The sequence below is a fragment of the Vidua chalybeata genome, chromosome 6 (genome assembly GCF_026979565.1).
Source record: "Vidua chalybeata isolate OUT-0048 chromosome 6, bVidCha1 merged haplotype, whole genome shotgun sequence".
Taxonomy (NCBI): domain Eukaryota; kingdom Metazoa; phylum Chordata; class Aves; order Passeriformes; family Viduidae; genus Vidua; species Vidua chalybeata.
This window is the reverse complement of record NC_071535.1, coordinates 39,109,222-39,132,042: the sequence shown is the minus strand read 5'-3', so window position 1 is coordinate 39,132,042 and position 22,821 is coordinate 39,109,222. Positions and strand designations below refer to the sequence as shown.

The 22,821-nt window shown below is 41.0% G+C and overlaps 1 protein-coding gene across 1 annotated transcript in view; it reads left to right on the top strand.

The window, feature by feature from the left end:
* Window positions 1-22,821, top strand: part of LRP4 (LDL receptor related protein 4) — an 82,063-nt gene that overhangs the window by 23,368 nt on the left and 35,874 nt on the right. Inside the window, exon 2 of the mRNA XM_053945794.1 lies at window positions 17,364-17,510. Within this exon, the coding sequence (XP_053801769.1) occupies window positions 17,364-17,510 (147 nt within the window). The remainder of the gene's footprint in view (window positions 1-17,363; window positions 17,511-22,821) is intronic.

The following is a 22,821-nucleotide window of genomic DNA, read 5'->3' as shown; positions in this document are numbered from 1 at the left end:
GTCAGCCTACCAGCATGTGATGACTGGGCCTTAACCCTTTACAAGGCTAATGGGGGAGGGGGATCCTCACCAGAGTCAACATTGCTCAGTCTCTGTATATGTGTTTGTGAGAGACAGGACTTCTATCATTGGGGAAGGAGTTGTGTGCACAGTAGGAGACCTGTAAACAGACTATATCTCATGAAATACAAGGGACTGAAGAAAGAAAATAGAGTTTAGGGGCATTTTGTTCATGGAGAGGTTGTATGAGGGTTTGCTCAAATGTTACTGACTATATTTTAATAGTTTTGCAGAATTCAGTAGCCCTTGTCCACCCATACCTGTCTCTCCTTCTGTGCAATCCTGAATGTGGCAGTAGGAAAAATTATGCAAAGAGGCCTGTAAAGTTCCACAGATGGCTGGGGAATGTTGCAAAAGTACTTGGTAGAAACATGAAGAACATAAAAACCAGGAGAGTACATAAAGGAATGCTATAATGTGTATGAGAACAAAGCTGTAGTTGAGCTCAGTTTGGGGACTGGTGTGGAAAGTGGATGGCAGTTTGGACATATGTTGTCCCAGAAGGGATGGGATGGAATTTCAGAATGCTTAGAAACCCCTTTCTAAGACTAAAAATTCATTTATATTATATATTGATTTAATATACAAATTTTTCAAAAATTCCATGTTGTGATACTTGTGGTTTTCTTTAACCTATTTTTTTGCTCATCTGATTTAGTGTCTGGACATGGTTCAATGCTCTCTGCTCATTCTCTTCTTCCTTAATACCCTGTTTGTAGCTTGCTTCTGTTGGGAAGCACAGATGATGTATTCAGATAGACTCTTCAAGCTTTGAAAGGGGTCTCTGTGCTGCAGTGTGAGGAGATTGGTGGGGGGGCAGATGCTCTTGCCCCCCAGCAATGCTCAGCTTCAAGTGTGGCACAGTAAAGGATGGCACATAAGTCCTCTAATGAGTGTGCTCTCCAGTCGTTTTATCTTTTTCTACAGCACCCTGTGCACATGTGTGCCCACTGGCTTGGAAATGTTTCTGTAGAGAAGTGGAAAGAGTGGAGATACGGTTGGAGCAAACAAAGGTCCTTTGTGGGCTCTGGGAAAATGACAGAGGGGTTGCTTTTTGGTCTCTAAAGCTCCTCATTCCTTCCAATTCATTGAATAGTTAAGGTTGGAAAAGACCTTTAAGATCAATGAGTCGAACTGTTAACCAAGTACTGCCAAGTACACCCCTAAACTATGTCATTAAGTACAATGTCTACGTGCCTTTTGAATACCTCCAGGAATGGTGACTTCCCTGGGCAGCCTGTTCCAATGCTTGACAACCCTTTTGGTGAAGAAATTTTTCCTAATAAATCTAAACTAGGCCTTCCCATGCGTAACTTGAGACCACTTCCTCTTGTCCTGTTGCTTGTTACTTGGAAGAAGAGACTGACACGCATTTCACTGCAACCTCCCTTCAGGGAGTTGAAATGCTCTCCCCAAGCCTCCTTTTCTCCAGGCTAAACACTCCCAGCTCCCTCAGGTGCTCCTCATTAGACTCGTGCTCCAGAGCCTTCTCCAGCATCATGGCACTTCTCTGGATGTCCTCCAGCACTTCTGTGTCCTTCTTGTAGTGAAGGGCCCAAAACTGGGTGCTGCACTTGAGGTGTGCTCTCAGTGCTGAGTACAAGGAGACAATCACTGTCCTGGTCCTGCTGGCCAGACTTGCTGATACAAGCTAGGATGCCATTGGCCTTCTTGGCCACCTGGAGTCACACTGGATCATGTTCAGCTGCTGTTGACCAGCACCTCCAGGTCCTTTTCTGCTGGGCAACTTTCCAGCCACTCTTCCCCCAGCCTGTAGTGCTGCATGGGGTTGTTGCAACTCAAGTGCAGGACCTGACACTTCGCCTTGTTCAACCTCATGCAATCAGCCTTGGCCCACGATCCAGCCTGTCCAGATCCCTCTGCAGAGCCTTCCTACCCTCCAGCAGATCAACACTCCCACTCAACTTGTCTGCGAGTGACTGAGGTGTGCTTGATCTCATCCAGACTGAGAAGGACAATAAACAGGACCAGGCCCGGTACTGAGCCCTGGTGACCGGCTATCAGCTGGATGTAACTCCAGGCACCACCATTCTCTGGGCCCGGCCATCCAACTGGTTTTCTGTCCAGTGAACAGTAAACTCAGGTGAGCCATGAGCAGCCAGTTTCCCCAGAAGAATGCTGTGGGAAACAGTGTCAAATGCTTTACTGAAGAGATAGAGTATCTGGTAGATAACATCCAGAGCCTTTCACTCATCCACTAAGCAGGTCATACTGTCATAGGAGCTTTCTGAGGTGGAAGTTGTTTATCTTCCTTTTTTTGTCCTGCATCTCTGGTCACTTCATTCAGAATGCAGGTTGTGCCTTCACTGGCTTGGCTTCACAGGAAGCAGCTGTCAAATGGGGGACTCTTCATGCTCACTTCCTGTTGGGAAAAGAAATTTTAAAAAGTCAAAATGTCATCTTTAAACTCTCTCTGTGTAGACATTTGTGTTAGATCAAGGGTTTGAGTATTCAAGGAAGAAGGGCATTATGCTAAGTCCTACAATTCATCAGTAAAATGAAGAACAACATGAACAGACAGGATCTTGCATTATTTTGACTGCATCCTATTCATGAAAAAGAGACTGCTGCAAAAGTTCTTCCTGCAGACAGCTGGGTACCACTCCCTTTGGAAACATGGGATCTCTTGAGATCCTCTCAAGGGATACTGGAAGTATTCACTCACAACTGACCAAGGATGACAATCAAATTCCGTGGTAACTCAGCATCAGCGTAGCCCAAGGAGTCAGGAGCGACAGTTTCCTGAGATTCTTATTCTGTATTTTTAACATGGAGATAGGAAGGTAGATGTTAACCACTGTAGTACAAAAAACCCTGTCAGCAAGTGGGACTTAAAAAGTCTGCTGTTCATGCAGCTAAGTGTGGAGGGGAAGGGATGGGAGGAGTCACTTCTGTACAAAAATCTCCTTACTCTTTGGTCACTTCTCATGTCTTCTTGTTTCTCTTTCTGCTGTTCATTTGTGGATTCCCTTCCTCTTCCCCACCACCTACTAGTCCTGCTGTAGTCCTTTCCTGCAGCTCTGTTAACGTTCAACAAATTTCCCTCCAGTTCCTATGTTTCTTTTGGCTGTAGCTCAAGGCAAACTCCCCAGATCCAAAACTAATTTAGGGCTCTGAGCAACAGTAGCATTTAAATTTTGGCTTTGTGCCATCAGGCGGGCAGCCTCTTCACTGAGAAGAAATCTAATTCCAGTGTTTATTAGATTAACAGTGGCCTCAGGACTGGACTTCCTCTTAATGTTGTCCTTTTAAGAATTTTAAGGCTAATACAGGAATTTGGGAACCTCCAGGAGTCTGGCTCTGACCTTTTTTTTTTTTGGAAGCAGGACTTGGCTCTGACTTAATTTGGGTCAGATGGCATAGGGGAGCAGACTGGTGAGGTAGAGCAGGAGGTGTTGACTTCCTAAGCAGTGTGTGTAAATCCTTCCATGTTTGTGCAATAGTGGCTTCGATTTCCTGCAAGTTTGTTTCAATAAGCTCTCTGGGGTAAGAACCTAGGTATGGAAGGGCAAATTGTGCCCTAGTTAAGAGGTGGACTGGGACTGGGTAGGATCTGTTTTAATTTCTTAGTTTGGCCACAAGCTCATTGGGAAGTCACTTAAGGCTCAGGTTTCCCAGCATGAAGACTGCCTGTGGTGGGAGGTATGAATATTTTGTAATATTCAGAGTCAGCTCTAAGTCTCTTAGGCCAGCTGTGTAATGATAGTTAAATGTCTAATTTTCTACTGATTTTAATTGTGTTAGGCACCCAAATACTCAGTTCTGTGCTGTTTAGCTTCCATTTTTTTGCTCCTGTATTGAAGATAATATTTCTCAGCTTTTTAAGAGGTGTTAAAATTGTTCATTAGTAGGGAAAGGCACACTGTAATAGTAGAGACCACACACATACCTAAAAAGATGTGGTTCCATGACTGCACCATTTTGCTTTTTGCCTGTCTTCCTCTGCCTGCCTCAATGCTGTTGCTATTATTTAATTGACAGTGAAACCCAATGTGAACAGTGTGAAACTGGCTGTAAGGGATTCTCTGGTGCTTTTCGCTATTGTGGTTAATTTTTCTGGATAAATGAACTGTGGAACCTGGGAGTTTGTAGAAGCAGCACCTGAGACGTCCAGTTTAAACAAAGGAAGAGTTTGATCACCATGTTCTAAGTGTTGCAAAGCAGTCTGAAGTCCAGGTGCTGTGAGAGGTGTAGGTCGGTGCTTCATGGACTGCCCTGAAAGTAAACAAATGTGGGTGGGCTAAATAGGGGATGATGTACAGTATAGCTGCCCTGCAGTAACCCCAGCACTGACATTCGTGTTCTTCCTGTTGGCAATTCTGTTAGAAAGAACTTATCCCACAAAACATATTTGCATTAAACTTGTGTTTTTGAGTGCATATGTGTGTGTGTATATATGTGTGCTTCTGTATATTTTAAAAATATTGCTGGTAAGTTTCCTTTTTACTTTTAAGTTAATCCAGTTCTCTGGTAGGCAGCCCAGTTGCTGTGATGTCTCTGTGGTTGTGTGATACCTCTCTCTTTGCCAGACCCAGCTGTCTTCTTCCAGCTCAATCTGGCCAGTTAATAATTGCCCCTTTGCCCCTAATCCTCTGAGGGCAACATAATATCATGTATGGAGTTATTTTTTTAGAAAACAACATACAGAACAACTCTCTTTGTCCCAAGATAGCTCCATTTATCTTGTGGTTTGTGCTTTTGAAGTCCTCCTGCCCATGGGATTGCAAAAACGAGCTCCTGCCTCCTTATTGCCACAAAACCACATTGTGTATCCTATCCCTTCCCTGGAGGACTCCTCTGCTAGGCTGAGCTCTTGTGGTTGGCTTCCCAGTCTCTCGTGTGGCAGAGCTGGAAAGCTACAAAGCTCAGATGCTCCACTGCTAACATGAGGGCCTCTTTATAGAAGACCAAAATAAACTCTTTAAAATGATCTCTCTATAGGAAAACAGTCTTTATCTTGTCCAGGAGCCTGGTCTTTTTTGTATCATGCCATAATGATGGGAAAAATCCGACTGCAGCCTACAAAAGCCAAAATGGTTTTTTTTGGAGCCGGTTGATCTCTTTGCACTGTGTGCCTGGGCAACTGCAGTCCCGCTAGAACCTAACGTTCCTTGAAAAGGAAGACTTCTCAATGCTTTCACTTTTACTTTTTGAAAAGAAGTATATGGCTGTCAGTATTGGTGTGTTCTGGGACTGGTCAAGACAGAAGTCTTGAAAGGGTTAAACAAATAAATGAGTTTTCTGAGTTTTGGAGAGACGTTCCGGAGGGTAGAATGTCTTTACAGCTTGTCCAGTGCCTGGAGCATCTGAAAGATGAAAGAAGCTGGCTGGTAATTTCCTGTAGGACTAAATAAGAGTAGTTCAGAGAGCCAGTGCCAGGTGAAACCTTGAAGAAAGAATAGAAATGGCTTGGAAATTGTGTTGAGCAAGCTTAAGGGTAACCTGTAAATTGAGAGAGCATTGGAGAAGCACTGATGCAGTAATTAACAAAGATCATGAGTGGTGTGGCAGAAGAAGCTAAAAGCTCAAGGAGCTTCTGAATCAAATGGAAAAGGATTTTCCTGTAGACTTTGTGGTAAGGAAATGGCTGGATTCTGAATTTTCCAAAGCACATTTATCCTTGCAACCCAGATTGAAAAATGCTACTTCTAGTTTTTCTTGGATCCCTGAAGTGCTGAGCACAACTTCTCAAGAAAAGATGGCAGTGGTGCTTTCTCCTCTTAGCTGCTATCTTTTGACCAGTCGATTTTCCTTTTGCCCCACCTCGTGACACCTTAGCTGCTCATGACACTGCAGCTAAATCAGTGCAGTTTACAGCCAGTAGATTAAAACAAATTGGCATTATTTTCAGTTTTTGTTAATGCTGTGACCTGTAACTGGTTCCAAAATAGTCTCTGTCATGGTTGGAAGGCATTATTGTTCAACACTATTTGCAGGAATATATATAGCTCTCCTGTATGAAACCAAAAACTGAGTGAGGATTTTATTTTTGCTTGTTTTTAGCTCAATTCATATTTAGTTAGTGGTGAGATGACAGCTGTGTCTTTCTCAGCTGTGGAGCAAGGAATGCATGTATTCAAATTAAATCTTTATTTTCTCATATTGTAGTTACGAGTGACAGATGCCAAGCTGGTTTTCATTAGGCCTTGTAGGTTGCTTGCATTCTTCTCCATTTAGTGAAGGGGAAGGATTGCAAAGCTCCAGAATTTCTGCAGTAGCTCTGAGATACTGATTATTTCAGGTTGTTTCCCAGAAGTGACAGAGCATATCCTTACTGTGACTATAATAAACCTTTGATGCTTCTGTAGCTGAGATAATGTAAGGATCACTTTATGATAATTCCTTCAAGGATGAGAGAAGTCTGTCTATGAAGTAATGGAAAAGTTAAAGGAAAGCTCACAGAACTTAAAATGCCAATGTTTTCTGCCCCATAACTGGGAAACCAAAGTCCAGTGTTTCACTTCTATGAACTTTGATATAGCAGAACGTTTTCTGGCTGTTCAGTGACCTTCATTCGTAAGTGCTGTCATGCTAGTGAAACCATAGGTAACTGTACTAGGTAAAATACATCAAAAGTACCTTTTTCCTGTGGATTATCTGCTTAAAACAGCAGGCTGCTTCTCTAGCTGGCTCTTGGCAATTGCTTCTCTAGCTGGCACTTAGTAATTTTGAAAGTCACCTGGTAATGTTTCTACTGTTGTGCTATTATTTTCTAAATTTTAGTGTACTGCATGATTGATGATAAATGAACAGTAAATTGTTTGCAACCTTTATGGAACAGGAAAGGGTAGAGGTTGTTAGTGTGGGGGTTAAAAAAAAAAACACACTGAAAGAAACGGAAAGTTATGTGTCTCATATTGCTGAAGTGACTAATTCTTGCAAAGCATGGCGTAGGCTTAAGGTAGTATTTTAAAGTGTTTGTCTAGCACGTGTGTGTATTCTGAAAGGGCCTGAGTCCTGTAGCTCTGCCTGTCAGGCCCTTGTGGTGCAGCTAAACATTCCCACAATGTTTTAGGTTGGATGATGATGTCCTTGAGTGATGTTATGCAGTAACAACCTTTTGTCATCCTGTCTATTTCTCAGGGGACAGTATTTAATTTATGTTTTAATATGCTTGAGTGGAATGATCCTGCATGACAAATAATTTAGTGCTGGGGTAAGTCCCTTGAATTCTTTGTTGCAGTTTTCTATTGACATGCAGTCGCACAGGAGCCTGCAGCTATGTAAGAAAATGCTGCTTCATGTTAAAATCAGCATGTTTCTTGATGATATCCTTCAGGTATCACTCTGCACTTCATAATATAAAATGGATGACATGCTCTCTGCCAAAGAGAGAAAAGCTACAGGTAATGAAATGCCAAGACTGAAGGGATGCTTTTAACAGTAACATGAAAAAAATTCACATGGTGGGAAACAATGTTCCTGCTCCTTGGAATCCAGGTAGGAAAAAAGATTAGTCCACAGAGAAAATATAAGTATGTGGGTTAAAGGTATGTAGGAGGCTCAATCTCTTCCAGTTAGGGTCTTGGAGGTAAGAAGCAGAATGTCAGAGGTAGTATACTTCAGCTCATGGCTTTCTCAGGTTTTTGCACATTCATGGATTCTTGGTAAAACAAACAGATGCTCCCACTCTCTAATGTTTTTGTACACACCTTATAGGTAGAGTTGGGAGAACCATCATACTGAATTGTGATCTTTTGAAAGGCTCAAGGACTTTTTAAAAAGGGCTATTTCTGTTAGCATAGGACATGATGTTTGAAGCAGGCTGATACTGTGCTTGGTTTCTTGGATGTCAGCAGTGTTTGACAGATGTGTGGAGCTAGAGAACAAAACCAGGATTTTCTACTCTCCTGCCAGTTCCAAATGTTTGAGGGAATCTTGTAGTTACAGAAAGTACATTTGCCATTTAATGGCTATTAAATATGCAAAATGTATCACTGTATGGTCACATTTCAGCCAAAATATCTGGAAATTAGAGTTGAGATGTTTTACCAGGTCCTTACAAAGTAGTTCTGGTGTTCCCACGAAGGAGCTGCATAGGATTCTGAAGAGAAGGCCGGGGGAAAACGTCACAGAATGGGTCAGGTTGAAAGGGACCACATTAGATATTGTGGTCCAACCCCCTGCTCAAGTAAGGTTATCCTAGTTCACATGGCACTGGATTGTGCCATGTGTTGATTTGTTTAAAAACTGGATAGTTTTTTGAATATCTCCTGTGAGGGAGACTCCGCAACCTGTTCCAGTGCTTGGTCGCTTGCACAACAAAGAAGTTCTTATAACTGAGGGGAACTTCCTGTGCATGAGTTTCTGCCCATTGCCTCTTGTCCTATTGCTTGGCACCACCAAGCAGAGCCTGGCTCCATCCTCGGACACCCTCCCTTCAGATACTGACATATATGCGGTCCCCTCTCAGTCATCTCTTCTCAAAGCTGAACAGACTCAACTCCCTCAGCCTTTGCTCATAAGAGAGATTCTTCATCCCCTTAATCATCTTCATAACCCTCTACTGGACTTGCTCCAGGAGCTCCATGTCTCTTGTGCTGAGGAGCTGAGAGCTGGAGATAAAACTGCAGATGAGGTCACTCAGATACAGCTTTCTCCTGTCTAGCCTCACCTGTTAAAATTCCTCAGTCCATTTGAAATAGTTGTCATTTACCTGATACTTCATGTGTACTTTTGGACAAGAACTTAAGGCTGAGATTTTGGTGTGTTTATATGCTTTAGTGGTTGAAAGGTTCCTGTTTCTGTGCTGAGACTTCATGTGTTGTCCACCGTGAGCTACTTCCATAGGCAACTAAGAAGTTGCTCAGGAAACAATGTTTCCTATTCAGAAAAAACCCCTCATAGAATTGGTAGTTGTTGCCTTTTGTCTGATTTCAAGAACTAAATAGTCAGCAGGGAATAAAAATATACCGTGTTGGTTCAGGCTTCAAACAGAATCTTTTTGGAGTCTTGAGGGAACTGTGTGCTGTAACACACTTTTGATAAACGTTTGGTTACCGTGGTTAGAATATGATGCCTAATTTCCCTGTACAAGCCTCAGTATGGACTTTAATCTTACTCTCCACTTCTGCAGATAAGGGAAAAGTTTCTTTCTCTATGATGTGACATTTATGCGTAATTAGCTTAAAGTATTTTTTTTGGCTGCCATATTGTGTCATAGCAGAAACCAGTGGCTAGTCTTTTATTATTGCTCTTTGATTTTTCTAGGCATTGCTGCATCCCAGCCTTTTCTATTAATTTGTTCAGGCTGTTTCAAATTAATTTCCACCAGATGTACTAGTTTAAAAAAATATTTTTTAAAGGTTGAATCTTAATTTCCTGCCCGTAATTCTAATCTTCTAAGGTCCCTTCTATATTATTTATTTTTCCTCTGTTGTGTTTGGAGCAGAATATTTCCTATTTTGGTATCATTTGCAGGCTCCTTTAACTTGATACTTATTCTTTCTTCCAGATCGTTAATGAAGTTATTTAATGGGACTGGATCTAATGCTGATCCCTATAATACCTACTAGCTATCTCTACCGCCTGCAGCTTGACTTGCTGCCATTTCTCATTATCTTTTGTTTATGGTCCTTCGGCTGACTTTTTTTGATCTGTGTTTGCTGGTAACCCAGCAAATTTGAATAAGATTTTGAGTAGGATTTCATGGGAATAATAATGCACCTTCTGTTCAAAGCCTGTATATGTAGAAACAGATTAAACATTCAGTACATTGTGGTGGCAAAATAGTAGTATACCCACTTGGAGAAGGGAAGAAGTAATTTTGTCAAGTTCTGTAGAAGATATAAATAGAGTTAGGACAAGTATCTAGAGACCTCAATTATAGTCACATTGATTATTGCAAGGTGTTAATTTATGACTTTAATGTTTTGGAAGAAGGAACTGTAACAATTGCTTCTTAATCATCAAGTCTTTTTATGTTCAAATCAAATGCTTCTTCAGTATATTTTTTCAATAGTTGTTTCTGTAAATACTTTCCTACTCCTCAGCTGCAGGTAGAAGTTTTCAGTGGGAGTGCTGATCTTTAATTCTGTGGGATCAGAATTGGGATCCAGAGACTCAAGCATGTTTTTAAAGGCCTCCTATTTCTCTCCCCATGCAGTGTTTCTGAAAATAGTTTCTGTTCTAGTCTCACTCTAGCTCAGTCATACATCCACTGCACCAACACTCAGTCAGTTTGCACTTTGTTGTACCCCTTATCTTCCTCAAGTCCTAATTAACAGATGCCCTGTGGAATTTCTCTTCCTTATTCTTTCTATTCTTTATGCTCACATTAAGTGTAACATTTTTGAGGTCTAGGATGTGTAGTTGGGCAGTTTAATAGGGTAGCTGAAGGTGATTGATAATGTGCCTCTCCCTAGCACTTTGTACAAGCTGGTTCAGGATTGAGGTATCCCTGCTTTTTCAAATTGAAAGGGGAACTTCTAGGACTAGGGAACTTTCATTCTCACTTGGAGACTGCCAAAGTAGGCACCATATTCCATTACCAAAAGCTGTAACATCTTCAGTCTCTTCTCTGGTTCATGTGATTTTTTTGAGGGTTATGTCTTTTTTTTTTTTTTTCCCTTAACCTTTCCACTATCACATGCTTCCTCAAACAAAACTGTAACAATTCTGTTTAAACCTTTGATAACTTTTGGATTGCTCTTCCTAGTGATGTTAACTTTAGTCTAGGCAGGCTTCAAAAGCTTGAAGACCATGTGGGTACCCAATCAGAACTGCTTCAGATGCTTCTGTAATGGGGGTAGAAGAGAAGAGAAAACTGTTGGCTTTTGTCAGTGCATGGTGCCCCTTCTGACATCAGGCTGTTGTGCTGTAATGTTGCCTTTTCTGTGTCTGCCAGCAGACCTCTGAGTTTAAACAATGGCCAGCAAATCCCTCTTCTAAAGCTGGATTAACTGTACTTTTTCCTTCAGTGAAAACTGCTGTTTGGGTAAGAGAGGAATCCAAAATTTTCATTTTCCCTCAAGACAGGCAAGCAAATAAAGCTGAGCTTCTTTGCTGTAGGAATTCAGGGAAGTGCTGGATAAAGGAAAGTGTATCACCTGAACTATGCTCAAGACCATCTGACATATCCCCTCATATGCCCTCATCAAGATGTCTATGTGATGGGAATGCAAAAGAGAGCCTGGCCTGGAAGTGGAGAAAGAAGGATAATTGTTATCTGACACAGACCTTCTAGCAATAGGTGGGCAAGGTGTTAAGAAGGCTGTGCTACAGAATTCACTAATTTTAACCCCAAGTAAACAATCAGATGTTTGTGAGTTCTTAAAATACAGAAGAAAGAAATTCAGTGCATCTGTTGAAGCCAGGACAAAATATTCTGATGCTTATTCTAGATTTGTTTAAAAATGCAACTGGGGATACCCTTCAGTGCTTTCTCTATGGAAAAAAAACCCTACAACCTTATACCCATCACTATTAGGACTTTAGTTCTCTCCTTTCACCTTTAATGCCATTAATCATATTCCATTTCATTTACAGTCCTGGATTTCTGTTTTCCTCTTTGTCACTCTTAAGTGTCAAATGTGTCCTGTATTTTCACCCTCATTCAATATCCACTTATACCTTCTGTCCTCACAACATTTTTCTATGGTAGAGTTAAAATTATAAAATATGGTATTGTCATATTTTTGCTTCTGTCTCTTGCAATAATGAGATTTGCAAAAAGATCTCTGCCTTCCATTGAAGGTCTTCTGTAGGCCAGAATTAGGTGCCTGTCCATGGAGGGGGAGGAACCCAGATGCATATGTTGCTCAGTGCTGGACCCAGAGAATGATTGTTCTTTCCAGAGGCTACTGATTCTGAGCTGAACTGAACAGTCTGCAACTGTAAATAATGCCAAATCTATTTGTCGTTCTGGCTTTTCTAAAGCTATTGGTGCTGTTTTCCTTGCAGCATAGAAGCACTTAAGGGATACTCAGTCATGGTTTTAGCTGTGCGGTCCAGTGTTACAGGTACATGAGGAATTGGAGGGTGGTGCAAACAAACTGATAGCTGTGAACTTCCTACTGCTGATTTTAAAAATAACAGTAAGAGGTTCTGTGTTAGGATCAAAGGGAAAAGATACAATCAGCAGGGTGGTGTGGCGTGGGAGTGTCTTTTATATAGCTGGTTCTTGATGCCTGGATAAAAGAAAATTTGGAAAGGCAGCATGGCATTGACCATTAAAGCCAGATTCTTTTGCAGTTGTTCATTGAGGAAACTTCATCCATATGTGAATATGATAAAATTCTGATAGTGCTAGAATGCTACTAGAGACTGACAGGAATATGTTCATCTCAACAAAAAATTCTTTCTATGGTGAGAACAATCATGCTACCTCCCGGGAGACATGACAGAGTCCCCATCACTTGAGGTTCTTAAGATGTTACTGTACAGGGTGCTAGATAGTCTCATCCAGGCTCCATTCTCCACAAAAGGTTGGACCAGGTGATCTTTTCAGGGCCCTTCCAAATTGGGCTGTTGCATGATTCCATGTTGTATCAACAGCCTGTCAAAGGTTGAATTGCTACAAAATAGTGTTAAGAGCTGCCATGTGTCATTATTTTTATCGTAGAGGGAATGGGTTAGAATCTTTGTTTTTGAAATAAAGCATACCATCAGGACTTAAACAAAACAGTATTTTCACTCTCCACTAGAAATCTACTGTTTCTGTCAAAGCAACTGCTACAGACCCCACTTTGGTAATTATCCTGTTTTGTAATGCCAATATTTTTATGAATCCGTGACAAATAAAGGGTTGCTCTGTAATAGCCCTGAGGGTTGCAAGTCACTTTATCAGCAAAATGAAGCTGTGTATATTATTAGGTTTTGCTTTATGGGGCTATATTGTTTGGCCTGGTGAAGAGTTGCTGGGAGGTGCGGGAAGCAGAGTAACAGAGTAACAACGTACTGTTTAAGCAGCCCTGCCCTCGCTTGCCCCCCTCCCCCCCCAGCCCGTAAAAAAAAAAAAAAAAAAAAAAAAAAAAAAAAAAAGGCACAGAAATAACAGGATGATAATTGACTTCTGCTTTGCAACCAGAAATAACATAACTGCTTTGCCAACTTTAGACATAAAGCTATGTAGATCCTAACTATTGTTTTAAGAGAGGTGGGGGCAACTCACCCTTCCTTATGACATCTCATTTATCAGATAAATATGAAGATGTGGAGGATATTTAGAAGGAATCTGATGAAACTGAGCATACCATGCTAAATTTATGGTGATGGCAGATGTTAAGTATAAGGCCTGTGTTTAGACTGATTTCCTGTTTTTAAAATCTGGAGGTTGTTTGTATACTTTGCTAGAAAACCGTTTGGTTACTGGATCCTGCTGCTATGCATCTGGAGGGAACGAAACTACAGACAGCGAAGATAATTTTTTGGTTGTTTGTACCCATGGGCAAGTGAGAGTAGGAAATTTTTTTTGTGGTCACATGAGGGATCAGGAGAGGCCATGAAAATTGAGTGATATCAGCTCAGCATGTGGCAATATCTCTGTTTAGCTTTTTTTTTATATCGTTTTGTATATATTGCATTGCTAAAATATGTCAGGGTTTTGCCTTCTGCATAAGTGAAGATATTTTTGAATACAGAGTTAATAAAATGTCCAAGCCTGCAAAATGATGTAAAGTTTCAGGAAAAATATTTGTCATTACTAAGCCCAGAGGTGCTTCTTGTTCTTCCTGCTCCAGAATAACGTGTAGAAGTGCAATTAGATATATCCCCTTTGATTGTTGGTCCAGTTGCCTGAACAGCAAGTGCTGATTTCCATCCTGTTCCTGGCCCACTGACTAACTGGGATTGAAATGTGACACTGGAGCTTTATGTGTGTGTTTGGTCAGCCTTCTGTCTCACACTCCCAGTGTTTAATAAGAGTTTGAGGTAAGAGAGTAGATCTCCGGCTAAGGCTTCTCACACAGAGTGCACCACTTCCACTTGGAGTTGGAAAAAACATGCTTCTCCTCTTTATCCTTCCTGACCCTCTACTGTTACACAGATACAGTTACAGGGCAGTGAGACTGGAGCTTTGAGCCCTGGGAAATAATCATGAGACACCAAAGGTGAAATACTATCCACACTGAAATAATTGAGAAAATTCCTGCTGCCTTACCAGCGTTCATTAACCTTGTTCTTTTTGCTGGGAAAGACTAGCCATCCAGGATTTGCTTCTGAAACTGTTCATAGGTTGAAATCTTCCAACAATCATGTGCATTACTTGACAAGTGCAAAACCAGGGTAGATCATGATTTATAAATGACTAGAAGGTTAGTTCTCCTAAGGGTCACAAATCACAAACCATTAGATCTGCACTGGTTGTAATTTGAAATAGTTGAGCAAAATATGCTTACATAATAGCACTACAGACACCCAGCTAGTGCATATGAGAGAGTGTTGGTATCTGGGTCATAGCGTGTCCTTCAGCTTCCAACAGTTTCAGTAGCATGGTAAAATCACAAAGCAGAGATGATGGAACACAGCAGCTTTAATGAGGTGAGAAGAACAGATTTAGTATGTGTGTGCTTATATGTAATCTAATATTAGTAGCAACTTTGAAGAGCACTGTATGTTTGACAATACAGCAGATTAAGTTACAGTTTGCAGACTGGGACAGCTGCACTAATTCTTTCTTTGCTGTTGCAGAGTTGTACTGCCATGCTGCTCATGGGGAAGGCCAGAAAAGCTGGTGAAAGGATTAGAGAACAGGTCTTCAGAGGAGGGGCTGAAGGAGCTAGGGTTGTTTAGCTTGGAGAAAAGGAGGCTCAGGGAGACCCTATCACTCTCCACAACTATCTGAGAGGAGGTTGTAGGGAGGTAGGTGTTTTTTCTCCCAGGTACAAAGTGACAGGATGAGCAGAAATGATCTCAAGTTGTGTCAGAGGAGGTTTAGATTGGATATTAGGGAAAATTTCTTCACCAAAAGGGTTGTCAGCACTGGAGGACAGGCTACCCAGGGAATAGTAGAGTCTCCATTCTTGGAGGTATTTAAAAGGCATGTGGATGCGGCACTTAGAGATGCAGTTTTATGGTGGACCTGGCAATGTTGGGTTCATGGTTGGACTTGGTGATCTTAGAGATCTTTTCCAACCTAAAAGATAGTGGTCTTCTATACTCCAACGGCAAGGGGTGTTGGAGCTTAAAGTAGCTGTGATGAGTGTTTTGGGGTGCTTTTCAGAACAATGGTAGAAAATTGCTTTGGAAAAGGTAGCTTTAACAGCAGCTACTTTGGCTACAATGTGCAACTAGTTCTGCCTTTTTAAAAGGTTGTAGCACCTACAACAGCAGAAGGTGGTTTGTCCTGAGTTTTCTGTGTTGTCAGTTTGAAGAAACCTGTTTGATTTTTGTGGGTGATTGTGGTTTTCCATTATTTTGTTCCTGAATTTCCATTAGTTTGTTTCTACTAGTCTGAAATGTTGCATAGATGATTAATTGCTTTTCATTAGAATTGTCTGTTGCTTTTTTGCCCTCTGGCTGCATCACCCACTTGATGTCCTTTTGAGCCAGCTGTTGCCCTGGCCATACCTGGTGAGTCCTCTGAAGATCTGACTGCTCTGGCCTCTTGCATTCCTTATTCACCTCCTGTTCTTTTAGCCTTTATCCCTCATTACACCAGATGATGGCTGCTTTTCTGTTGTATGCAGTAAATTCCTTGAGATGTATGTTTTGTACTAAACCTTTCAAAGGTAACTTGTAGTGGACATGAGTGAAAGAATAAAAGGTTTTTGAGCCCATGACAGACTGAATAGAAATCCCACAACCAATCTGTTTGGTGCAGTTCAGCTTGTAAAATAGTTTGTAGTTAAGGCCTTGCAACCTGCAGTGTAGCTTTTGCAAGCAGTCAGCTGGGGCTGGCAGAAACCTCTTCAGCCAGTTTTGTGCAGAAGAAACAATGTAATCTTTTTTCAAGGAAGTGCATCCTCTCTGAAGTTAAATCTTGGCTTTACTTGCACAAGTGGATGTCTTTATTGGAGGGAATTCTGCTGTTGAAAGAGTTGCAGAAGTATTACATCAATTTTGCAGATGTTGCTTTTCTCAATTAGGATGGAAAACAAGGAAATTATGAGGCTTGGTTTTTTTCTTTTTGCTTAATTGATTCAGGTTATGATTAATCAGTTATACTAGATGTATGAGCGAGATCAATGAAATCAAAAAGCCTGAAAGTAGTTCACTATGTATGTGATTACCACTTGGGGCAGGTATTCCTCTGTAATTCTTTCCTTATGATCTGTTGTTTAATCTAAGAGCTTTAGGTTTGTTTGAATTGCAGAAAGAAGGAACCATGCAAAAAAATCCAACCAGACTAGCTTGAGGGAGTTGATAATTGCTTGATAATCATTTATTTAACAGTGGTATTGATTATATAGATTGTCTAGGTAAAGTCAGACAGAAGTTCAGGCATGACCTTTTCCTTTTGGGGGTGGGCGGTGTTACAGCCTGTTCTTTCTCAAGGCAGATTTTTTTAAGAGGAGGTGTGGGATAATATAAATAGTTGCATTTGTACAAGGATGAGAGTCAAGAGTTGTGTTAGGGTATTGTTCTGAAGGTGGGAAAGGAGGGCTGGGAGGTCCTTAGGCTAACTTTAAGGCTGGAAAAAATACTCTTATCAGGTTATATATTATTGTTTGTACTGCCCTTTCTTCTGGTCACTTTGTAAAGCTGAACAAAATTTGAAAATCCTCTTGGTCTTATAAATGTCAGTTATGCACAGCCTAATGTAACAGTTTGATGTTTACAGGTAAATAATAAAAGCTATTTTTTGCACTTTCACTGGAGTCTGAAATGTCTAAAATAGTGACATACAAAAGGTTTGCATCTAAAAGGTTTAGGGTTTGGAGAAGATCCTTCAAATAGCAAGGATTCTACTTCAGAGAGTTTTCCCTTGTATTGTGGTGTCAGAATTAAGTGAAGAGCAGCAGCAGCACTGTGGTCTAGGAGAAGACTGACTTTGTAAAATAAAAGGGGTGTTCTGATACCTGGTATTCCTTGAATGTTTGTGATTAGTGCTGAGATATTTTTCAGCTGATTCCCAAGTCTCTTTTTGGCAGATTGCACTTTGCTTTTGCTTTCAAAGAACCCCTTTCCAAGAAACTGTGCATAGCAATTGATCTCCAATTTCAGCATGTGAGGAAGGTGAATATTTTCCTTTGCAGTCAAGGATGTGTTCATACACAGTAGTGCGTACACACTCTCTGTGTGTACACTGAGAAAAATTGGATGTCACTTTGTATTTAATGTTTACTCTAAAATAGATGGGATCTCTTCAAAACATCTTTTTTTCTTTTTTTCTTCCTTTACAGGTGTTACAAGTAGCACTGAATGCTCCTGTGGGCGTAATCATTTTACCTGTGCTGTCAGTGCTTTTGGTGAATGCACGTGCATCCCTGCTCAGTGGCAATGCGATGGAGACAATGACTGTGGGGACCACAGTGATGAAGATGGCTGCAGTAAGAATACCATCCTTGACTTGTGTTTGGGAGAATTGAATATCTTTTTCTCTGTAGGTGCTGCCCTGTTTTACAGGCACCTCCTACCATTTCTGTGACAAATGTTTTTGATTGTAGATGACGTACTTTTGACTGACTTGGAGTCGAACAAAGCCATTGTCCACTGATATAAACACAGTGAAAGCCCAACTTAGGCTTTTTTTTCAGCTGGTTTTAGATGGTGGTTGAACATGAATATGTTAGAGGGAGAGGAGGGACAGAGAAAAGTACCTCTCATTTTTCCACTCTTGCAAAAGCACTATCTCCAAGTTAATTTATATATTAATGGAAATAAATAAAATAAATATTAATGGAAAATAAACAGTATGAAGAGGCGTGTTGAGGGTGTCTGCCCTCTTACGTAACATTCTAGTTTTTGTCCTTGCTGCCCTGTGAAAGGAGGAAAAGGCAAACGCTGAAATAACATTCGTTGATCTTGGGATCTGCTGAGAGACGTTACCTTGCAGGTACTGTGTTTATGCATCTGTGTACCTGAGCCCAGCTAGGTGAGAACTGATGTGAAAAGTCATTCTGAGTGGGTGTAGCATGATAGAGATGAATAAAGAAAGCCTCTTTCTGTGGAAATGCAAGGAAGTTCCTTTTTTGCCTCATTTCTTTGGATTCCACAGAACATGGTAGAATTGAAGAGTAGAAAAAAAGGCCTGGTCTCATGAAACTCCTTTCCTAAAAGTTGCCCTAGAGCTGAAAATTTAAGGCTCCTGTCAATGGACATGAGAGAGAAATTTATCTTCCTCTGCTGGATCTTTCTCTAACCTTTCCTGGTTTCTGCTGTTGATTACTGTATGGAAAGGAGCTTTCCTAATCTTTTAAATATGGTCTTAAAGAATCTCTTCTTCCTTAGATGTGGGAGATATCAACCCAGCTTCACAAAAATTTCCTTCCTTCTGAATTCTTGTTTCTTAAAATTTTGCAAACATTGAGCAACATGGAAGACCTTGAGTCTTGGGGAGGTGAGGCATATCTGATAGCTAAGCTGGTTTTACTGTTTTTTTACTAAGCACAGAAGAAAATTCCTTTTCTTGTGGAGTTTTTTGTAGGTAGGTGAGGAGATTGGGGGATGCTGGTGGTAGTGTTCTAACTTTTTTTTTTTGTGGGCTCAGTAACAATTTAGACAAGTGATACTTCTTGATATGATTTTCTTGGTAATTCAACTTCCAGCACAAAAAAAAATGCAAGCTAAGCAAGCATGGTAGGACTTGGGGGCGGGAAAGATAAGATCTTCCATAGAAATTAGCAGGAGGTGCTAACAAGAGTTGCTTCATACAGCGTATACTTAAACTGTGAATCTCCTTGCCACAAAACATTGATTCTGAAACTTCAAACATTCTCAAACAGCAATCTGACAAGTTTATGGATGTATAATCCACTAAGGGCTGTTAAAGATGAATACACCACCTCTTGTTTGGGAAGTCTTTGTATTACAAGTAGAGGCAGATTTTGTGTTTTGAGGAAGAACATTTTTTTCATGCTACTTTCTTCTACTCTTGGTGTCTACTGATGCATCATGTCTCTCTCTGTGGACTCAAAGAAAGGAACCTTTTGGTCTTGCACAGTCAGATATAATATATTAAGGAAATACAATATATCAGGGAGATCTGGCCTGTATCTATTTGAATGGAAGCTGTGCAAAGTAGGAAACGGTACTGAAGTGTGAGCAATCTGCTGAGATTGTCAGACACTGGAGGTTGGGAAGAATATAAAATAGAGGTAGACATATAAGAGACAGAATATAAAGTTATGCAGTGGATGCAGGAACTGGGTTTGACTTCTGCCTTCTTTAATTTACAGTTTCTAAGAAGGTTGGCCACTGCAGTTAAGACAACAGAAAAAAAATCTATAAATATATTGGCAGCAAAAGGAGGGCTGAGCAGAGTCTTTACCCTTAGCTGAATGTAGAGGTTAGCATAGTGACAGGGAAATAAGAAAAAGGCTGAGTTATTTAATGCCTTCTTTGCCTTAGTCTTTAATGCCAAAACCAGTTGTCCTTGGGATACTCAGTTACTTAAGCTGGAACTTAATGACAGAGAGCTGAGTGAAGCCCCCATAATCCAGAATGAAATAGTTAGTGACCTGCTATGCTAATTAGACACCCATAAGTCTATGAGCCCAGAAGGGATGCACCTAAAAGTAATGAGGGTGAAAGAACTTGCCAAACCACTTTCAGTCATTTAGCAGCAGTCGTGGTTGACTGGAGAAGTTCCAGTTGAATGGAGATTGGCAAATAAAACGCCCACCTACAAGAAGAGCTGGAAGGATTGTCCAGGGAACTAAAGACCTGTCAGCCTGACCTCGGTACCAGGGATGGTCAGGGATGGAGCAGATCATCCTAGTGCCATCATACAACATGTGCAGAACAACCGGGAATCAGGCCCAGACAATACGGTTTTATAAAAGGCAGGTCTTGCTTAACCAACCTGATCTCCTTCTATGACAGCATGACCCATTTAGTGGATGAGGAAAAGGCTGGGTCGATGTGCTGAGACAGTTGTGCGAGGTTCAACAAGGTGAAGTGTCAGGTCCTGCCCATGGATCACAACAAACCCAGGCAGTATTACAGGCTGGAAAGCTATGCAGCAGAAAAGGAGGGTGCTGGTCAACAGCAGCTGAACGTGATCTAATGTGTGTGTGTGTCTGTCCAAGTGGCCAAGAAGGCCAGTGGCATCCTGGCCTGTATCAGCAATAGTGTGGCCAGAAGGACCAGGGCACTGTTTGTCTCCCTGTATTTGGCACTGGTGAGGCCACACCTGAAGTGCTGTGTCCGGTTTTGGGCCCCTCACTATGAGAAGGACATTGAGGGGCTGGAGTGTGTCCATAGAAGCACAATTGAGCTGGTGGAAGGTCTAGAAAACATGTCTTGGGAGAAGCAGCTGAGGGAACTGGGGTTTAGCCTGGAGAAAAGGAGGCTAGAGACCTCATTGCCCTCTACAACTACCTGAGAGGAGGTTATAGTGAGGTGGGGGTCAGTCTCTTCTACCATGTCTCAAGTGAAAGGATGAGAGTGAATGGCCCTAGGTTGCACCAGGCAAGGTACAGATTGGACATAAGAAAAGAACTTTTCACTGAAAGAGTGGTCAGGCATTGGAATAAGTTGCCCAGGGAGGTGGTGTCGTCATGGTCTCTGGAAGTGTCTAAGAGGTGTCTGGATGTAGCACTTGAGAACGTGGCTTGGGGGTAGTATAGGTTGACTGTTGGACTAGTCTTGAGGGTCTTTTCCAACCTTGGTTATTCTGTGATCTTATTCAGGATACAACTTGCGCTGTAGGTGTCTGCAATTTAGTAATAGAGGAAAACTAGCATATACAGAGAAGGTTTAACAGGATGGAAGGAGCTCCATTTATACAGAGTAGTAAAGTGATTCAAGGGGAAGGTCTAGAATAGGAGCTGCCTTTTAAAATATTACATCCTGGTAGAATAGATACAAGGAGAACTTTTTCAGCTGACAGCCAGCAGTACTTGAAGTACAATTTAGGGGAAAGAAAAAAGCAGAAATAGAAGTTAACATTTCTGGAGCATTCTTCGCACCATTTCTTAAGTGCATGGCTTCAGCACACACATTCAAGGTTACAGTGGAGGAGCCCAAGGAACACTTACTCCTTTAAGCCTGTTATATCTTGCTCTGAGTGGTTGCTCATTATGAATCCAACTATGATACTATTCTTAGCTTGTAAGAACTAGATCAGCTCTACAGTGTAGGTTTGTGGTAGTTGTCTGTGCTGTTTTGTGTCTTGCTTAGTTATTATAGCACTGAACCTTTTTGCCAGAACAGGTTGTTTGCTAAATCCCTCCCCTCTGCTTGGCATACAGGAGCCTTTTGAAGGTGTACTTGTTTGTGGGGTTAACCTTCCATTCCCTCTGCTTGCTGACTGTGCCAAGCATAAACAGGGCAGCAGGAGTGCAGGAGCAGGGCTGGGGCTTGAGCCCCTTGGAACAACAACTTGAACTTTAAATCAATTTAAGCTTCTCATGAATCAGCAGTGATGCACACAGTACATGAGAACAATTGGTTCACTAATTTGTCTTTCCTTCCCTGGTTGTTTGTCTGTGGCATGCATAAAGTTTCCTGGTTGGAGTGAAATTTTGAGCTTCTCTGTTTTGAACTTCATTTATAATTTTATTTATTGTTTGAAATTATTAAATTTCTTTTAATACAAATACTGAGCTAAAGATTTGGATTGTTCTGAAGTCATCCAGCAAGCTCCAGATACACTAAAGGCTTACTTTAAAAATTCCTCAAAAAACATGGGGCTAGTCTTCATACTGGAGTGGGCCCAGTTGTTTTTTCTGACTTAGGAACTGCAATCTGCAACCACTTTATATGGAGTCTTCTGAGATGCTAAAGCTATTTAGATTCTTTTCCAGCAATTGTATAGATGGGCAGCTCTGAGTTTTACAGGCAGGAATTACAATATCAAGTAGATTTCTCTGATTGGAAGAGTGAACAGACGTGTTTGCAAGGAATCCCACCTTTCCACTGCTCTGCTGCAAGCTAGTTTTAGAGTTACAGGATTTTCTTTTTTCTCCTGTGAATATCCAAACTTTCCAGAGAAATAAATCTACAACCATACCTTTTAAAAGTGTACTTTTCTTCAGTGTATCATATGCTTGTATACATACTCTAAGCCAGTACAACGAGAAGAATGAGTTCTGTCTATTTCCTTGGAAAGAGGAGAGGAAAATGGGAAGACATTGGACTACTGGACTCTTAATAAAGCAAGAGACTGAAACAGACTGGGGGTTAAGGTGAAAATTATTTTAGCAAGTCAAGATTCAGTCTTGCACCTGTGTCTATACAGTACTGCATATATGCATATACTCACATATGCTTGAGTAGTTGATTGGAATTTGCTGAATTCTGTATTAATGCAATTTTCTAGCCTTGATTTGGTAATCTGTCCTTTTGGTTACAGAATAACAGCTTGAAATGCAGTGTGTGGTATAAAAAAATAAAGCTGGAAAGCAAGATACTTGGTAGTGAGTGGAGTTACAACTATGAAAAACAGGAGCAGACCTGGGAAACCCTCTTTTTGAGAGATATTTTCAGTTTTAAGATAAATTCTTAAAATATGGTTTGTTTTACTTTGTTTGGATTTTTAATATTGTGTTGCACACTATAAAACAAATCACCACTTCTTGAGTTGGTTGCACTAAATTTTTCCTCAACTGTCACTGTTTCTGCACACCCCAAACACTTTACATTTGTATCCGTGTCCTTGGAACATCTGCCTCTCCATAGGTATTTTCTGTTAGTTTT